Source organism: Athene cunicularia (genome assembly GCF_003259725.1).
Source record: "Athene cunicularia isolate RWA chromosome 4 unlocalized genomic scaffold, athCun1 chr4_part1, whole genome shotgun sequence".
Classification (NCBI taxonomy): domain Eukaryota; kingdom Metazoa; phylum Chordata; class Aves; order Strigiformes; family Strigidae; genus Athene; species Athene cunicularia.
In genome coordinates, this window is record NW_020799098.1 from 25,265,840 (window position 1) to 25,281,974 (window position 16,135).

At 39.4% G+C, this 16,135-nt stretch overlaps 1 protein-coding gene across 13 annotated transcripts in view; it reads right to left on the reverse strand.

Annotated features, from left to right (window-relative positions):
• Positions 1 to 16,135, reverse strand: part of APBB2 (amyloid beta precursor protein binding family B member 2) — a 131,116-nt gene that overhangs the window by 67,168 nt on the left and 47,813 nt on the right. For 9 of the 13 annotated variants that reach the window (XM_026846542.1, XM_026846535.1, XM_026846532.1 and 6 more), the window contains one exon: positions 3,518 to 3,726. In XM_026846542.1, the coding sequence (XP_026702343.1) occupies positions 3,518 to 3,726 (209 nt within the window). The remainder of the gene's footprint in view (positions 1 to 3,517; positions 3,727 to 16,135) is intronic. The other 4 variants (XM_026846534.1, XM_026846545.1, XM_026846540.1 and 1 more) reach the window with 1 other exon arrangement.

Consider the following 16,135-nt stretch of genomic DNA (forward strand, 5'->3'; position numbering starts at 1 on the left):
GGTGCAGAGAGGGGGATGAGTCTCTTGAGCCAAGTAATGAGATAGGACAAGAGGGAATGGCCTCAAGTTGCACCAGGGGAAGTTTAGATTAGATATTAGGAAGCATTTCTTTCCATAAGGGGTTGTTGGGCGTTGGAATGGGCTGCCCAGGGAGCTGGAGGAGTCCCCATCCCTGGAAGGGTTTAAGAGTCAGGTTGACCCAGCACTGAGGGATCTGGTGGAGTTGGGAACTGTCAATGTTAGCTCAGTGGTTGGACTGGATGATCTTCAAGGTCTTTTCCAACCTAGACGATTCTGTGATTTACAAAGGACTTCGTAGCAGCATAACTGGTTGTATGATTACTCTAAATCATGTCTTATTTAAATACAAATCACCAAAAATCATTAAAATCAGCCTTAATTAATAAATTAAAAAAAAAAAAAAAAAGGAAACAAGACAAAGGATAAAAAGGCATTACTATGGGGGACAAAGAAAAAAAAAAAAAAAAAGTGTTTCTAAATGTTTATTTGACAAACTCAGAAGCTGAAAGAGCCCAAATAAACTCATCTCAAGACTAGCACATGATGCTTCACAGACAAATGTGATAAAGGTATTTTTTATGGACTCACGAAAGCCTACTGGGACAGATATGAAATGCTACCCATGCCAGACTTCAAACCTAGATTATATTCTTTCATCTCCCTAAAACCTATATATCCCCCAACCTTTTCAGAAGCAAGCAATACAAATTTCAGAATGTGGGAATGAGCTAAACCAGCCCTCCCAAACCAGATTATCTCAGAGCACAGGCTTCCAAACAGCAATGAGGGAACCACAGTACACAGCTGACATGTGGTCCAACTTCTGAAGCTGGAAGCTATCCACCACAACTGCTGCTGCCAATGGTAGTGCTGGGATAAAGGCATCTGGGGGCCCTATTCTAGATCAAATTCCACATCTTTTGTGAAGTGTCAGACTGACGGTATCACAGACATTCAGGTTAACCCTTCATGGGAAGAGTCAGGGGGAGCACCTGGGGCAGGCTGCAGTGAACAGGGGCTGAAACCAGTATCACCCACAAGTGAGGTGATTAGGTGCTGGCTATTGATTGTGGAGAGATGAAAAACCAAAGATTCATGATAGCTGACACTGTTAAACCTAGATTACAAATTATTTCATTACCTATTGCTATCTTTTAACACCACACCATGGTTTATTTCCCTCTTACTGCTCTGTACTGGGGTTCTGCTCAAAACCAGCAGAATCCCAAAGGATTCTTCCTCTAGTTCCCTCCTAATAAACACAAGATTTTTCCTAACAGTTCCCACTGCAACTCCAACTACTCCCCCTCTTTGTAGCAGTTTCAGTATTTGGCAGTGCACAAAGTCCCAAGCCCAGTTCACATTCTCATTTTGAACTCCATTACTATAAGTCTGTTGGTATTGTATTGTAATGCTATCTTAATAACCACTGAGTCAAAAAAATCAGTACTGTTTCGATAATGATATATAAGATGCTTATCAGTGAATACAGAAACCTTCAAGAGACAAATGCCTTCATCTGTATCTACAATTAAAATAACCATATAATATCACACTAATACAGATTTTGGATACTTGCTTATTTTCTGTATCATCTTTTACACTACAGTATATGGTCTTAATGCTGCCACAGAACTGTATATGCATAAATTGTTGCTGGATCAAATTCCTTGCTGAAATACAACTGCTGTATCAAAACCTAGATGAGCCTACTACATACTCATATATATGGCATTTTGGAATGACCCCTCAAATGTCTTAATACACCCACACCATATTAAAACCTATGTTGTTATAGTTCATACATTTCGCATTCTCCAAGATGCTGCTGAGAATTAATGATCATTATTTATAATCACAAACTATTCTTCATTTAAAGCAAACAAAATTGTGAAATGTTAAAAGTACATCTGCCACATTACCAGCATGTCTGAAATTTTCATTGTAAAGACATTTTAAATAGATGCAGAAAACCAGTTGAAATGGATACACGCATTTTTCCTCTGCAATTTTCCAACCATGCTGATTTCTTGGGTTTTGTGAAAAACATCTCTAACTTACTAATCAAATCCCTGTTCTCCATATTTTAAAGTAAGAAAAAAAAATGTAATGATGAAGTTATATCCCTCACATGTACATTACAGGAATTTATACTGGAAGCATGTACAGCACTTTACATTCAGCATTTCTGGATTTTTTTTTTCTTGTTTTCTACCTGAACGATAACTAGTGCCGTTCTTTCTCCATGAACCCTCTCAGAATAGTTTCCAGCATGCTTGGTGCACAGTACATTCCACGGGAGCTTCACTGATGTAAACCATAACTGAAAGGTTGTGGTCAAGTTTGCAAACCTTGTAAGTAGCATTTATGAACATGCGGGAACAATCTTTCTAAAATAATGAACAAGAATGTACATGTTTAAGCCTATACAGGATAAAAGTTTTAAGGTCAAGATGGCAATACATACTTGAATGTCCTTAACTCCTCTTAACTTTAAGTTATTTTGGTGCATATATCCTTAAAATCAAGAACAGAAGAAATGCCATACCTAAATACATTAAAAAAATACCCCAACAAAAAAAACAAAGAATTGCCTAATCCAAAACTCAAAGCTAGTACAAAGGCTTCTCTTGATTTCATAAAACTGTGGACCTTCTTCTGAAAAGTTAGTATGAAAAAGAATTCATTTCAAAACAATTTGATTTTATATTAGTATTTCATTCCATATAAGTCTTTCCATCATAGAAAAACAAAATTATTTCTTTTTTTTGAAGCATACTCTTCTTTTTGATAATTTATTTTTCTACTTACATGATACAAATCAACCCTCTGGTTTGTGCCTGAAAGGATTATTTTAAAAGGTGGTATCACATACCGATTTTTCAGCACATGTGGAACAGAGAGTGCATTTCTTTCTGTTTCTAGTTAAAGACTGACTGCAACATATGATCTGCTTGTGGAGATATTTTGTACTGGCAGAATGTTAAGAGACTTACACTTGAGAATGCTTCATGTTTGTTCAGAAGAAACTACCCTGTAAAGGAACTAGTGTCTCAAATGAAGACTCATATGTCTTTGTGTGATACTCCTACCAAGTGAACCAAAAAGAAAGATCAAAGTGTCCAGCCAAAAGACTGCTACAATGTGCAAAAAAATTATGTATCCTGTATCCATATGATGCAGCAATGCTTCAGAGCATGCTACAGAACTGCAACAAGTTTCACATTCATCAGGCACTGGCTGTCTAATTTATCTGAGATATGTTTGATTCTCCTACACATCCAAAGTTTAAGATGTTTCATGAGGAACAGCCATTAGAAAATTCACATAGAAAATAGATACTTACGATATCTTACCAACAAATAGCTACACTCTGGGATATTATCAGACCCCATATTCTAAAGCTCAGTTTAGCTAACAGTTGAACCTGCAAGTTCAAAAAGTTATTTCAATTTTCTTTACAGTATGCAGCCCACAAGAAGACACAGTATGTTACCTCAGTTTCTGGAGTAGGAGACGGAGTAATGGAACCAAGCGATCCTTTTCGTGAGCCCTGGAGATCTGTTGAGATGGTCACAGGACGCTGCCATTGAGTTGTTCCTGTTGGTATATGCCAGTAGTAGATCCCAGCAATATCATTGATTTTCTTCCAGCCAGGGGGTAAGTCTGGGTCTGTCTGAAATGAATGGTCACTCCATATATCTGCTGGGAACAGGGGCAGGGGGGGAGAAAATGAATCAATGTTACTAAGACATGAACAGTTCTTCCAGGGGTCTGCACCTGATGCCAAGTGAGGCACAGGTGGTACTGCTGTTACACAGTTTCTGTGTAAATGAACACCAGAAAAACATGGAATTACTGAGGCTCAAAGTAAGGTGGTTTGACTTGGCCTATAAAGAGAGGGAAAAAATAAACTACTTACCAAAGAGCTGTTCTAATATGGCAGCTATCTAATACCATCAGATAAACTAGCTCTTGTAACAAGGTTTAGCTTCGAGTACATTGAATCACAACATATACGGAAGTATTTAGAGTTGTGGTGTACTCTATCCTCTTTATCACAGTACCCTCCCTTATCAATGCATGGCAGCAGAGCCTATATTTCTGCTAATCAAAACCAGTTTATCAAAACCAAACACCTCACATCCCAATTAAACCGCACTGAGTTTACTTACAACATCTAAAAGGCAGCTTGTTCAAAATGATGAGAACAGAACTGAGCGATCAGTTTACACACACCCTGGCTGTCACAAACAAACATAATGTTTTCAGTTGGGTTTATAATGGGGTAGGAAAAAAATTAAAAACTCATCCACAGTGCCAACAGAGAGATGAAATACTGACTCTATTGAAAAACCTCCTACTGACTTAAGAATATGACAGCAATTCATACTGTAAATCAGAGAATCATCCACGTTATAAAAGACCTTGAATTAGAGACAACAGTTACAGACGTTCGCAGATTTATGTGGGATTATAGATGCATATATGTGATGTCACCAGTGGAATGCATGCAGTGCTTTTTAGACAGGCGGGGGTATCACCTGTGTGCAAGCAAGCTGCACCCCAGCAGGGGCAATTACCTTCTGCTGGGTATGTGCTTTCCAGAAGCGGGGGAGGGAGTCTGTGCTGTTCTAAACTTTCAAACTAAATTGCTTTGGTGGTGTCACTATGGTATGTGCTGTTAACCAGCTGATATGGTCTACTCCAAGGACCATCAAGCTGTGGGGAGCAACAAGTAACCTCCTGGACTGATGTTTCCACCAGCACTTGAGCAGACATGATGAAGGCTGACACCAGCACAGTGAACTGAGCTAGCAAGAAAAACCCTCAAGAGTAAAGGAAGCACCATACCAATAAGCCATAGCTTCTCTAGCATGGTGCAACATGTTTCCAGCCTTCAAAGACAGTCCCCAAAACACCCTGAGTGGATGACAGATGAGTAACATGTTGTTACACTGCTGCTCTTAATCTATTTTTTTGAGTTAGAAGTTTCTTGTTAATTTATCCTCAAGCTTCTTTCTTACTAGGTGTTTCATCATGGTTCCTTATTTCTGAATCTCTCTCACTTCTGCTACTCACATTTATGCACATACACACACACAAATGGCATGATAACTTGAAATAACAATTACACTCCATATCACAAACCAGACTGTTGCTTCCCCTGAGCCACTTAGTGTTCTTAAATTACTTCTTTATCAATTGAGGTCTAATACAAGAAAATTCCATGATGAAAAACTAGACCATATCATCACACTTAAATTCACTGAAGAGTCTTAATATTGGCCCAGTATCTGAAATCAGCAACATTCATATAATCAGTTCCAGAAAATATTCTAAACACCCCCATCTAAATGTCCCCTGCTGTAGCCTCTATTCCACTGAAGTACGCAGTTCCTGACTCCAAGGTCTTACATGTTTTAAAGCCCATTCATCTTTGATCCTGCTCATTTTTGTGTTCAGGCTGAACAACTCAGTTGCACTCTTCTCAACCATATAAAAGGAAAATAGAAGGAAACCACTTCAAATAATTTGACTGCATCATGCAAAAAGTGATATGCAAAGATCAAATACCTAAACATCACACTGAAGTATGCGTGGCAACATCTGGAAGTCCACATACACATAGGTAAGTTTAAATAACTTGTTCATAAAACTCAAAATATCACAATAATGACAGTGTTCATAAAACTTTCATATTGGGCTTTTTAGTGCATGCCAGAATAGGTAAATAATAAGCCTTTATTATGCAGAGAGGCAAAGCTTCAGATCAGTTCAGGTTCATAGAGTTTACAGTATTAAACAACCATACTTCAACATACACATGTGTATGCATGTATTCAGATACACAGTTAGAAAAGTGTTATGCTATGGCTGCATTACTCCTTTCAACAAATGAACGAAAGAAGAAGAGAAACCAGAGATGCAGAGGAGCCAGCATACTGGTATTTACCGTTGTAATGACATGCAGTACAAGAAAGACCTAAACAGAAATTACATTGAAGTAAAAGCAGACAATCATAGCAGAAAGAAAACTGTTAACCCAGAGACTCAAAACAAAAACGTTTCTGCAACATTTAGTTAGAAGAAAAGAAATTATCTTGTATGTGAAAGAATACACGGAAGGAAATCATGTAAAACAGCTGGGAGCACTCTGGGATAAGAAAGTATCACCTAGCTGAGTAATACTTACTTTGAAAACTTATTAATACAGCTTCTATAATACAGCTGTACTAATAAAATTAATACAGCTCAGGACATTCAAAGATCTGCATTTTCTACAGAAAATGACTATGATTTAACATCTGTGCACAAAATGCACGTTGCTGGTGTCCAGGTACTCCTTGCACAGAGGTACCGAACTCAGACTATCTGATAAACATGTCTGAATAGGATAGTGCCAGATTGGGTGTGTTCATACTGAAACGCCATTCCTTGTGTTAGCTATGCAAACCTACCTGTAAAAAATGAAATGTGGGTGTCCCCCAGCCCACTTGCAAACACACCTCAGTACTGGAGAGCCTGGCAGGAATAACCTTTTCACAGGCTGTGATTTCCTGTTGGCATGAACTGGAAAACCTCCCTAGTTCAGTGACTGTTCTAACAGATGAAAGCACTCGGTGTACCAGTGAAAGGTAATGAACCATTCCAAGAGATGCCAGCACCAGAAAGATAAAATAAGAGTCAACATATACAATCTGACAGGACAGATGAACGTGCTTATGACATCAGAGACCTACTACAGGACACCAATGGCTTTTCTTTATTTGAATATGGAATTACAGGTAGTAAAATAATTTTCCTCTGTATTTGAAAGACCCTATTCAATAGCACGACACTGAGTCTAAGCATCTAATTTTTGTTGCACTGGTCAGTATAATAATGGCCCCTTATGAGGGCAGTGTTTGGTGCCCAGAACAAAATGAAGGCACCACACTGACATATATCCTGTTACATTCAGGCCTTTTCAAGCCCAATCTTCTTGTAGAAGAGAAAGTGACAGTCATAAGACATGGGAGAAAGGAAGCAGGTATCCATCCGTACATCAATTCAATTCTGTTGACATGGCATCACACAACTTGCATGAAACAAAACCAAGAGGAAATAGAATTGAACACATCAGACTTCTTCATCTGAAACTGAGAACTCTTATGTCTGCAAGGTTTTAGAGGTTAAAATGTTACATGGAAATGGTTCCTTCTGGTCTGTGGATGACTAAGTCTGCCATTCTTCCTCAGTGGCAGATGATTCATAGTGATCAGGAACTTTTCTCTGATTCCCTCCCAGTCATCCCCAGGAGGTGAAGATGTACCTGGCATCTCCTGGACTTTCCATGCTCTTTACTGATTTGTTGATGAAAGATCAAGGAACCAGGATCGTATGATTGCTCATAAAGTTGCTGGGATTGAAAGTATCATTGCTCTGGTAATACAAAAAGCATGGCTTACTATAGAAATTTAGAGCATGATTCACAAAACTGATGTATCTTTTTGTATTGGGGTTGGTTTACCTGAAAGGCTATACTGTAAGACATTTCTTACATAAAATGCACAAAGCAAAAGTAGTAAGAAAACCAATATTGAACTAGAATAAAAGAGCCACTGTAGCTAAGCTGTATGAGAAAGGAGACACTGGGATTCTTTAAGAAACTTGGATTTGTATTATCTGTAGAAATTGTCTTTCTACAGCAAGAAAGAATCAAATTCTTATCAGTGGAAAGACTACTTTAAGATGTAATGAATTCAGAACTCTGCATAGGAATGAGGTATATCTTTACCCAGGTGTCATGCAGATTCACAAAGCACTAAAGACCTTTGAAAGCCATCTCTTCTTCTGAAGAAAGACCTTACTGAACAGGGTGGCTCTACTGCCTACATATGCTCTGGAGATGAAGTCCAAAGTCGGCCTTAATCACAGGAGACTGGGCAGTCATCTTACAGCTGATCCTTCACCTCACTTTCTATCCCTGTCCGAGCACAGGGTGCATGAGAGCCATCACCAGCGAGACAGGCTGGCACTCATCCCGTATCTGCCCACACTGGCATGGATGTGCTGACAAGTCCTCATCAGTAAGCTACCTGGAAATGTGCCTAAGATAAGTGTGAGCTGTCACCACCCAACTTCTGAAACACAGTGCTGCCCAGCTTAAAGGTCAAACATAGTTAGAAGTTCACAGCTGGTCTTCTGCAGGCAGATTCACATGAAAGGACAGGTCACAAAGAATCACAGAATTGTTTACGTTGGGAAAGACCTTTAAGATTATAGAGTCCAACCATTAACCTCGTACTGCCAAGTCCACCACTAAACCACGTCCCTAAGTGCCACATTTACACTTCTTTTAAATACCTCCAGAGATGGTGACTCAACCACTTCCCTGGGGAGCCTGTTCCAATGCTTGACAACACTTTTGGTGAAGAAATTTTTCCTAATATCCAATCTAAAACTCCCCCTGTGCAACTGGTGAATGCTTCCTCTTGTCCTATCACTTGGTATTTGGGAGAAGAGAACAACACTTACCTCGCTACTTCCTTTCAGGTAGAGGACTGATAGTTTTTGGTTGGAGTTTTGTCTCATGAATGACAGATGATTAAAGCCTTGTCCATATGGGGGAGAAGATTCCCTAACTGGCTATACATGGGGATGTTATTATGGAAGAAACAGTAGAAGAGACATGGTAGAGGATTCTGAGGACTAAAATAGAAGATAACATGAAAACATTAAAATGTGATTTAAGACAAGAAGCTAACTTAATCTGAGGAAAACTAAAAACCAGAGTGGACTTCACTGGGCTTTCTTGCCTTTGCCACCTTCCTGCACCAGGACCTCAAGACACTCACGAAAACAGATCTTTCCTCTCTACCTAAAGCTTGCGTAGAGTTGGTGCCATAGACCCTTCTTATGAGGTCCAACACAATGGAGCACAGGGCTGCTCCCCAAAAACCTTTGGCACTGGTCTCTGCAGAACTCTGAGAAAAGAACTCCCTTGCTGCACCCTATGCAGCCTCCACTTCATCTCTTCAGAGACTCAGTAACACACATATACATATATTTCTATAATATAAACATTTTTAAAAGAATGGGAAAATAATGAAAAAAAGGAAATAATTAGAAGTGAGATCCCAAGGGGAGGGCAGTACCTGCACAGCTTTACCATTCCTTTTTAAAAACAAACAGGGAATTTGTTAGCCATCTCTCATTAAAAATTAAAATAAAAAGCCAGCAAGACCTTTGAAAAGTACCAAAGAAAAAAATTTTCTTTAAAAAAAGGTATAAATAGTTGCTTCAATTTTTAATAAATGTACAAAGGAATAAAACAGTTTGAAGCAATTCCAGTTTTCTGAAATTGTCTGGTCAAGTTTCACTCAGAAATAAATGCTTATGTCTGATTTTTGTCTCAATGGCTGAAACATGGAGCCTGTAATAAAAAAATACAAATAGAGCTGCCATCCCAATATTATTATAACTGAGGAGAGCAGTTAAAATATCAAAAATACTAGAAAAATGAAGTTTGTTATATAAAATTAAACTATTAATTTACTTTTCTGAAACATCTAGCAACAGAGATGTATGTCCACAAAACCATAAATACACCATATTTAACTTGTAATTCTGGATGGGAGAGCTTGGTGAACACATTCTGTATATCCTGAAAACAGGATAAAGCCCATATAATGTAACATAATGCTGTTTGTAACTCGCTTCTCCAAATGTCTGCCTCTGTCAGTTATCTGATATAGAACAGTGATAAATTCCATGCTCTAGCTATAGTTCAGATACTAAGTTTGCCATAATAATAGGAAATTTTAGTAATTACATTTTTATTTCAAGTTAAAATTATTTTACTATCTCAGGCTGATCTAGGAAACAGTTAAATATTGAAAAGAGATGGTAATAAACAATATAAATAATTCACTGAAGAGCACATGTAATTGGTGACCATGTCCTTTGGCCAAAAAAAAGAGGTTTTACCACTTTTATTGCCGTTTCAGGGGAAAGGATAGTAACCAAACTGCTGACATTATGAATCACTCTTTAGCCCTTCTTCAATTAAATATAAATTAAAACTACAGCGTTCAACAGGATCTTTTGGAGCAAATTCGTACAGTAAATACAGACCACTTCTTTTTCCATCATTTTGAAATGCCACAAACTGTTCCCTCAACAGGCATCCCATGTAAGGCAAGATTAACACTCACCAAGCACAATTCGTGTAGGTGGCATCACAACAGATGCAAATAGTACACTCTGCATCTAAATACAGTGCAGCTTTCCAGCTGCCACTCCCAACTATGTCAGCACCGTTCTCTGCTGATGTAATTTGTGGATATTTCATAATCAGAGACTAAGTGCCATGAAGCTGCAGCAGCTTTTAGCTAGTCCAGGCTTTCTTCTGCAGGCACAATTAGAAATCCCTTTCATTGAAGACTGGAGGCATTCATTCAGAAGAAAATACAGATGGATAGAGAATGGTAGGCACTCCAAAGGCCCTTTCCGTAAAGCAGGAATGCAAAGGTACAGCACAATATATTTTAATCTAACAGCAAGTCATATTAAAGTTTTGAGACAATAATTACTCATCTTTTTTTAAAAAGAACTACACTGAAGTAAAATGTTCAGTCAGAGCTGATTTGGTGTTACAACGAAGGTGGAATGGAAGAGTATTGACCAGATGCTTGATTTCCTGAATTCTCTTATATAGGAAACTGGTTTCTCCATTGTTCGTAGCAAAATGTGTATTTATCAGCATAAAACAAACCAAATACTCCACCTACCATTGTCATAAGTTGGTTTATTACCAGTCTAGTACTAAAACCTGGTTGTATGACATTGTGCTTGTGCTAAATTAATCAGGATCTCTTCTTGATAAAGACTAGAAATATAACACATGATTTCAATAACAAATCTCAACACTCCTGGAAGGAACATAATTTAGCTCCTTCCCGTTTTGAAGGTAAAATGACTAGTGTATTTACACATTACTTAGGACTGGAAGAAAAAGATCACATTATGTGATAGAAAGAAAAGCTAATAATTGACACAGGGAAAAATGTACCAGCAATGAAACTGTATGGGAGAAAAAAAAAAAATTATAATAGGCTGTTATAAACAAACTTTCTGCTTTCATTCAGATAAACTAACAAAAATGGATAAAAGCAGCAATCAGGTGTTATGCCCATTTCCAAGAGAACTTGGTGGTGATGACAAGTAAGGTGCTGGGGATGGAGACCAAAGAGTGAGTGCCTCGGCTTAAGTCCTTGTGCACCAGGGAACCAGAGCCTCAAACCTCGTTCACTAAAGGCCAAGCAAACCTACTTCATGAACAAAATACTCTTAAGCAAAGCAACAGGTCTAATGCAACACATTTTGTATTGAACTGGGAGATGTACTTGGAAAAACAGACATGTATTTTGGATGCACAGCTCTTCGTCAGGTGAAAACAAATCCTACCAACCAGCATGGCTGGGCACTAAATTATGGCCAAGAAGAGTACTCTTGAGTAAAGAGGAAACAGAGCCCCAAAGGCCTCGAGGTTGGCAGTATACATGACTTCAAAATAGAGACTGTAAAAAGTGCTGTACAGAGCTATCAGAGTGCTGGAAATTCTGAACCCACGAGGAGTATAGTAATAGCACCTATGTCACAGGACAATTTTAACTGTGCTATTTAACAGGTTAAAAGCACTTTTTTTTTTTTTAAATTGGGAGAGCAGCAAGGTAGATTCATAGTAAAACAGAAAAATACATTCAGTGCAATCTGAGAGGTATCACTGTGTCATTAAAGGGATGTATGTGTTTTGCTTTTTAAGGGATTCATTTACACAAATGGGCCTCATTTAGCCTACTTGGAAGCAGCAGCACATGTAAATGCACAGCCTCCAGCTGATGCAAATGCAGCTCTGGAATTAGTGGAAGTGCCGGATTTTCAGTCACTCTTTCCATCTAAGACGGGCTCCTTTCACTGAGTGGTAACAGAATGACCAAGTGAGACCACTTGTCTGCAAGGCTCAACAACACTTGCAAGGACTTGATCTGCATTATCTAAATAGGTTAAGAAATAAAATACCCATACTGTACAGAGATAAAGGTGAGGGATCTCACAGTTTTTTGTACTCCTAGCTTAGTTATCTCAATTCTTAGGACTTTTTTGTAACAATTTTTATTCTGTAAAGGATCCTCTGAAGAAAAGGGATACCATCCAAACACAGGATTTGACCTAGACACTGATTATCTATTGCTGCCTCAAAACTGTTTCTTTCACAGTGAAAAGTTAACTGGAAAGTTCAGCATCCAGGCAGGAAGCACAATGATCCAAACCGGAACACTTTCAAAGTTTTCCAAATCCAGAGAAATAATCTGGCCAATAATAAATCTATAAATCCACTTCTGAATCTTTGGTCCTTCCATTGATCACATTCCAGCAGTAGGTGCACAATGTCAATGAAGGAGTTCAAACTGAAATGCACCTTGTTTGTAAATAAGAGATCTGCCCCGAAGTTTCCTATGTCAAAAATTGCAAAGAATGGGATGGTGACAGGACGCAACAATATGTTGTCCTAGTGTTCAGGCAGCAATGGGAAATCACTCGCTTCAAATCTGACAGCTTTCTTCACTGCTGGAATGAAGCATAATGGAAGAGTTAGATCATGATATCATGTGCATGTTACAGATGCGGTCCTTCTGGGCACACAAGGAGAAGCACAAGAAAGGAATTTGGAAGACAGGAGGATAAAAAAGTTTTATTAAAAAGGAAAGGAATGGGAGAAAGTGTTTATTCCTCTTCTGAACTTCCAAAATCTTGAAATAAAAAATGTTTTCCTTCTGTCTTCTGGGCCTGAATAAAAGAAAAACTAAACGAAAAAGAAAGCCACAGAAACAATCTTCTTGAGAAGATGTCAATAACTTCAGCAGATCCAGGATTTGCTCCTAAAGAGAGCATAATCCTCCCTCACCCCATATGTACACTGAGATCAAGGCAGGCATTGGAAGAGAGGGGAAGACATGTTGTATTAATGAGTGAAGGCAAACAAAATTAAAGGAGCATTCTCCATTAAATAGCACAGTGGAAATAACACAGGCCTTGAATACTTTTATCCCATTTATTTCCACAGTGGGCTTAATGTGCAAGTTTAAATTCCTCAAGTTTAACAAAAACAAAGATGCCAAAGAAATTTTCTTCTCACTTTGCACACACTATAGCATAATCACTGGTACCACCTACTCTCATAATTCACAACAATAGTCAAGCAGGTAGTCTCACCTAAGCATCACTGCAAGAAGCATGAATGCTATCGCAGAAACAAATGCAGCAAAAATGCAAGCCACTAGGACAAGTAATTATAAATCAGACAAGCCTGTCTAATTTGGGGAACATTACTCAATGAGGAGTGATAAACAGCCAGAAGCTGGTCATTTGGCATGGTCTCTTCTCACAGCATGCAACTGGTTGTCATGACAACCCTGTTGTCCTCCTTGCCGAATCACTGAGCCAGCCGCATGTGTTTGGGGAGAGGCAGATTCTCAAATAGGTTCCAGAAAAACATGCTGAAATGTTGGATTTACAGGCATACACAGAACCAGACACAATCTATGCCAAAATGAATTATCATTTTGATCTGTACCATAAACCACAATCAGAAAAGACTGAATTCTTAAAAATCTTAAGGAAGCTTGAGATGAACTGCCTGTACTATCTTTTTCATGTAATGTGATCTTCATTCTGCTGTATAAATCATGAGTTACTACAGACATACAAAGCATTCAAGCAGAGATGACTAATCTTAAGGGAGAGAAAGGAAAGCAGATTTGTCAGCATTCAGGAAAAAATGTACACCGTTAACCTACTTGTTTTGACGTCCTGGCTTCTCCTCCCTTTCAACCACCAAACCCTAAGCTGTTGACATAAGGACCGAAGTACTAGCACAATAACCAAAGAAAACCAAGGGCAAGTGACTTCAGGAGAGAAGTTCAGAACTGTTGATGACAGCCCTGGATGAGTACTCAGGATGGTACCACCTGTCCAGCTTACATGGGATAATTTCAGGGCTCTGTGAGGTGTCTGCTCGGGGGCCATACAGCCTGAGGTCCAGAGCTGTAGACGTGAGAAACCAGCATTGCACCTTGTGTTTACAGGAGTTGATACTAATAGCAGCAGCAGTAGGGAAAGGTGCCACAGAAAGACCATGAGCAAAGGTCCATGTGCTCCTTCCTGGAAAATGGGCCAAAAATAGTTAAGAACAAGACTAGCCTGTTGACCAACCAAAACCAACCAGCCACAAAACAAGAACAGTCCAGCAAAGGAAGGAAGACTTGGAAGTGACCTGAACTGTAGTCTCAAGGGGGCTGTGTGCCAGAAGCTGTGGACCACAAAGAAGCCAGGCTCTGGGAAGACCCATCCCACCTGGAAGAGGGTGGCTGCTTTGCCAGGTGAAGCAGTGGTGGCAACATAAAATGGTAGACATAGAGGAAGGACTACCTCAGCTGGCGCAAAGGCTGAGGAATCATTACCTGAAAGTGCTGTAATGGAGGCACATCCTGCAGCTCTTGCACAAACTTTACTGTGTGACAAGGCCTCCCAGCTCTTGATTAGGGGGCTGATGAACATAAGGTGAGTTGGGCAATTAAGAGGCTGTACTGGGACTGGTTGGGATGTAGTCATAGCAGTCTGTAAGGTGCTGCGTGTTACATCTGTGATCAAAACAAGTGTCTAAAACACACCAGTGTTTAGCTATTGCTGAGCAGCGCTTGCTCAGGGCCAAGACCTTTTCTGTTTCTCACTCTGCCCCTTTACTTATTAAGCTGTCTGTATCTTGACTCATGAGTTTTTCTCACTTTTGCCCTTCCAATTCTCTTCTCCATCCAGCTGGTGGGGGGAATGAGCTACCACAGAGGCATTCAAAGCACAGTAGCCAAGCCCAGGATCCAGGGAGGAACAGGCAGGTACACTCCAGGGTGGAATGAAAAGGAGTCCCAAACCAGTGAGAACAGTATACAAATGAATGCTGTTTTCACCAATTCTGTGCTTAAATAACAGCCTCAAATACTATGAGAACAAAACGCACCATTAACTCAGAAGATTTCTACCAACTAATTTCCACAGAAGTCAGAATAATATGCTGCTGTTCTAGCGAGTTACTTCTTCTTATAAATACACTTTGCATATAATCAGTATTAGTGGTTTTCTTGCTTATTTGAAATGCTAATTCTCTGTTTTTTTCCACTAGATGGCAAAAGCTTTTACTTAAAAATAACTGTGCAACACACAGCAGCGTGTACCTCTTAACTTGGTCTAAATCCACCATGACTGCACATTGTGGGATTGTGCCCCAAAGGACCTCCTCACCATGGAGGACTCTGAGCAACAAATAATTCATGCAGAGCAGTATCTTCCTGCTCATTAGCAAATCACTTAAAATGGTCCTGCAAGTTAGCTTTCAGGGCTGAAACAGTCCTGCATCTGCTTTTCTGGGGTTTTTTTTGGCACAGTATCTCTTCTTCCCATGCCTTTTCCTACAGAGAGTAGGATTGCAACGTACGATCCTGTGTTCCGGGTTCACAACCTATTTAACTACTTTATATTGTTTCAGAAGGGGTTTTTTGTCTGGTCTAAAGAAAAATTCAACGTCCATCGCAGCCAAGGGACTGCTGGACTCACACAGCAAAGCCTGCACATGCACTGTTGCACCAGCAGACACGCTGCACAGCACACCCAAGAAAAGCAACGTGCACGTGCTGAGTCCAGCCTTTCTTACCCCCACAAAATTTATTTGTCTCTGCAACAGCAGCCAAACATTTGGAAGAAAAACACTTTGGTAGCAGCTCTGAATTTATGTATTTCTCTACTAAAATAAAGAGCCTGATTCTCCTGCCCCATCAAAACAAATCGATATGTTGTCAAATCATCCACAGAAGAGACCATTAGCGACTTCATTTCAGGGAATAAACAAATATAACCTGGAATAATCACATAGAACAGAAAGATTCAGTCTATAAATACTGACAGAAAAAGCAGTTAAACACAGATGTCTTTCTGACTTCAAGATGCAAGATGCCTGCAGAGCATGAGGAGATGCTGCACCAATGTGTGGCTCACAGCAATACAGTCACCTCAACAG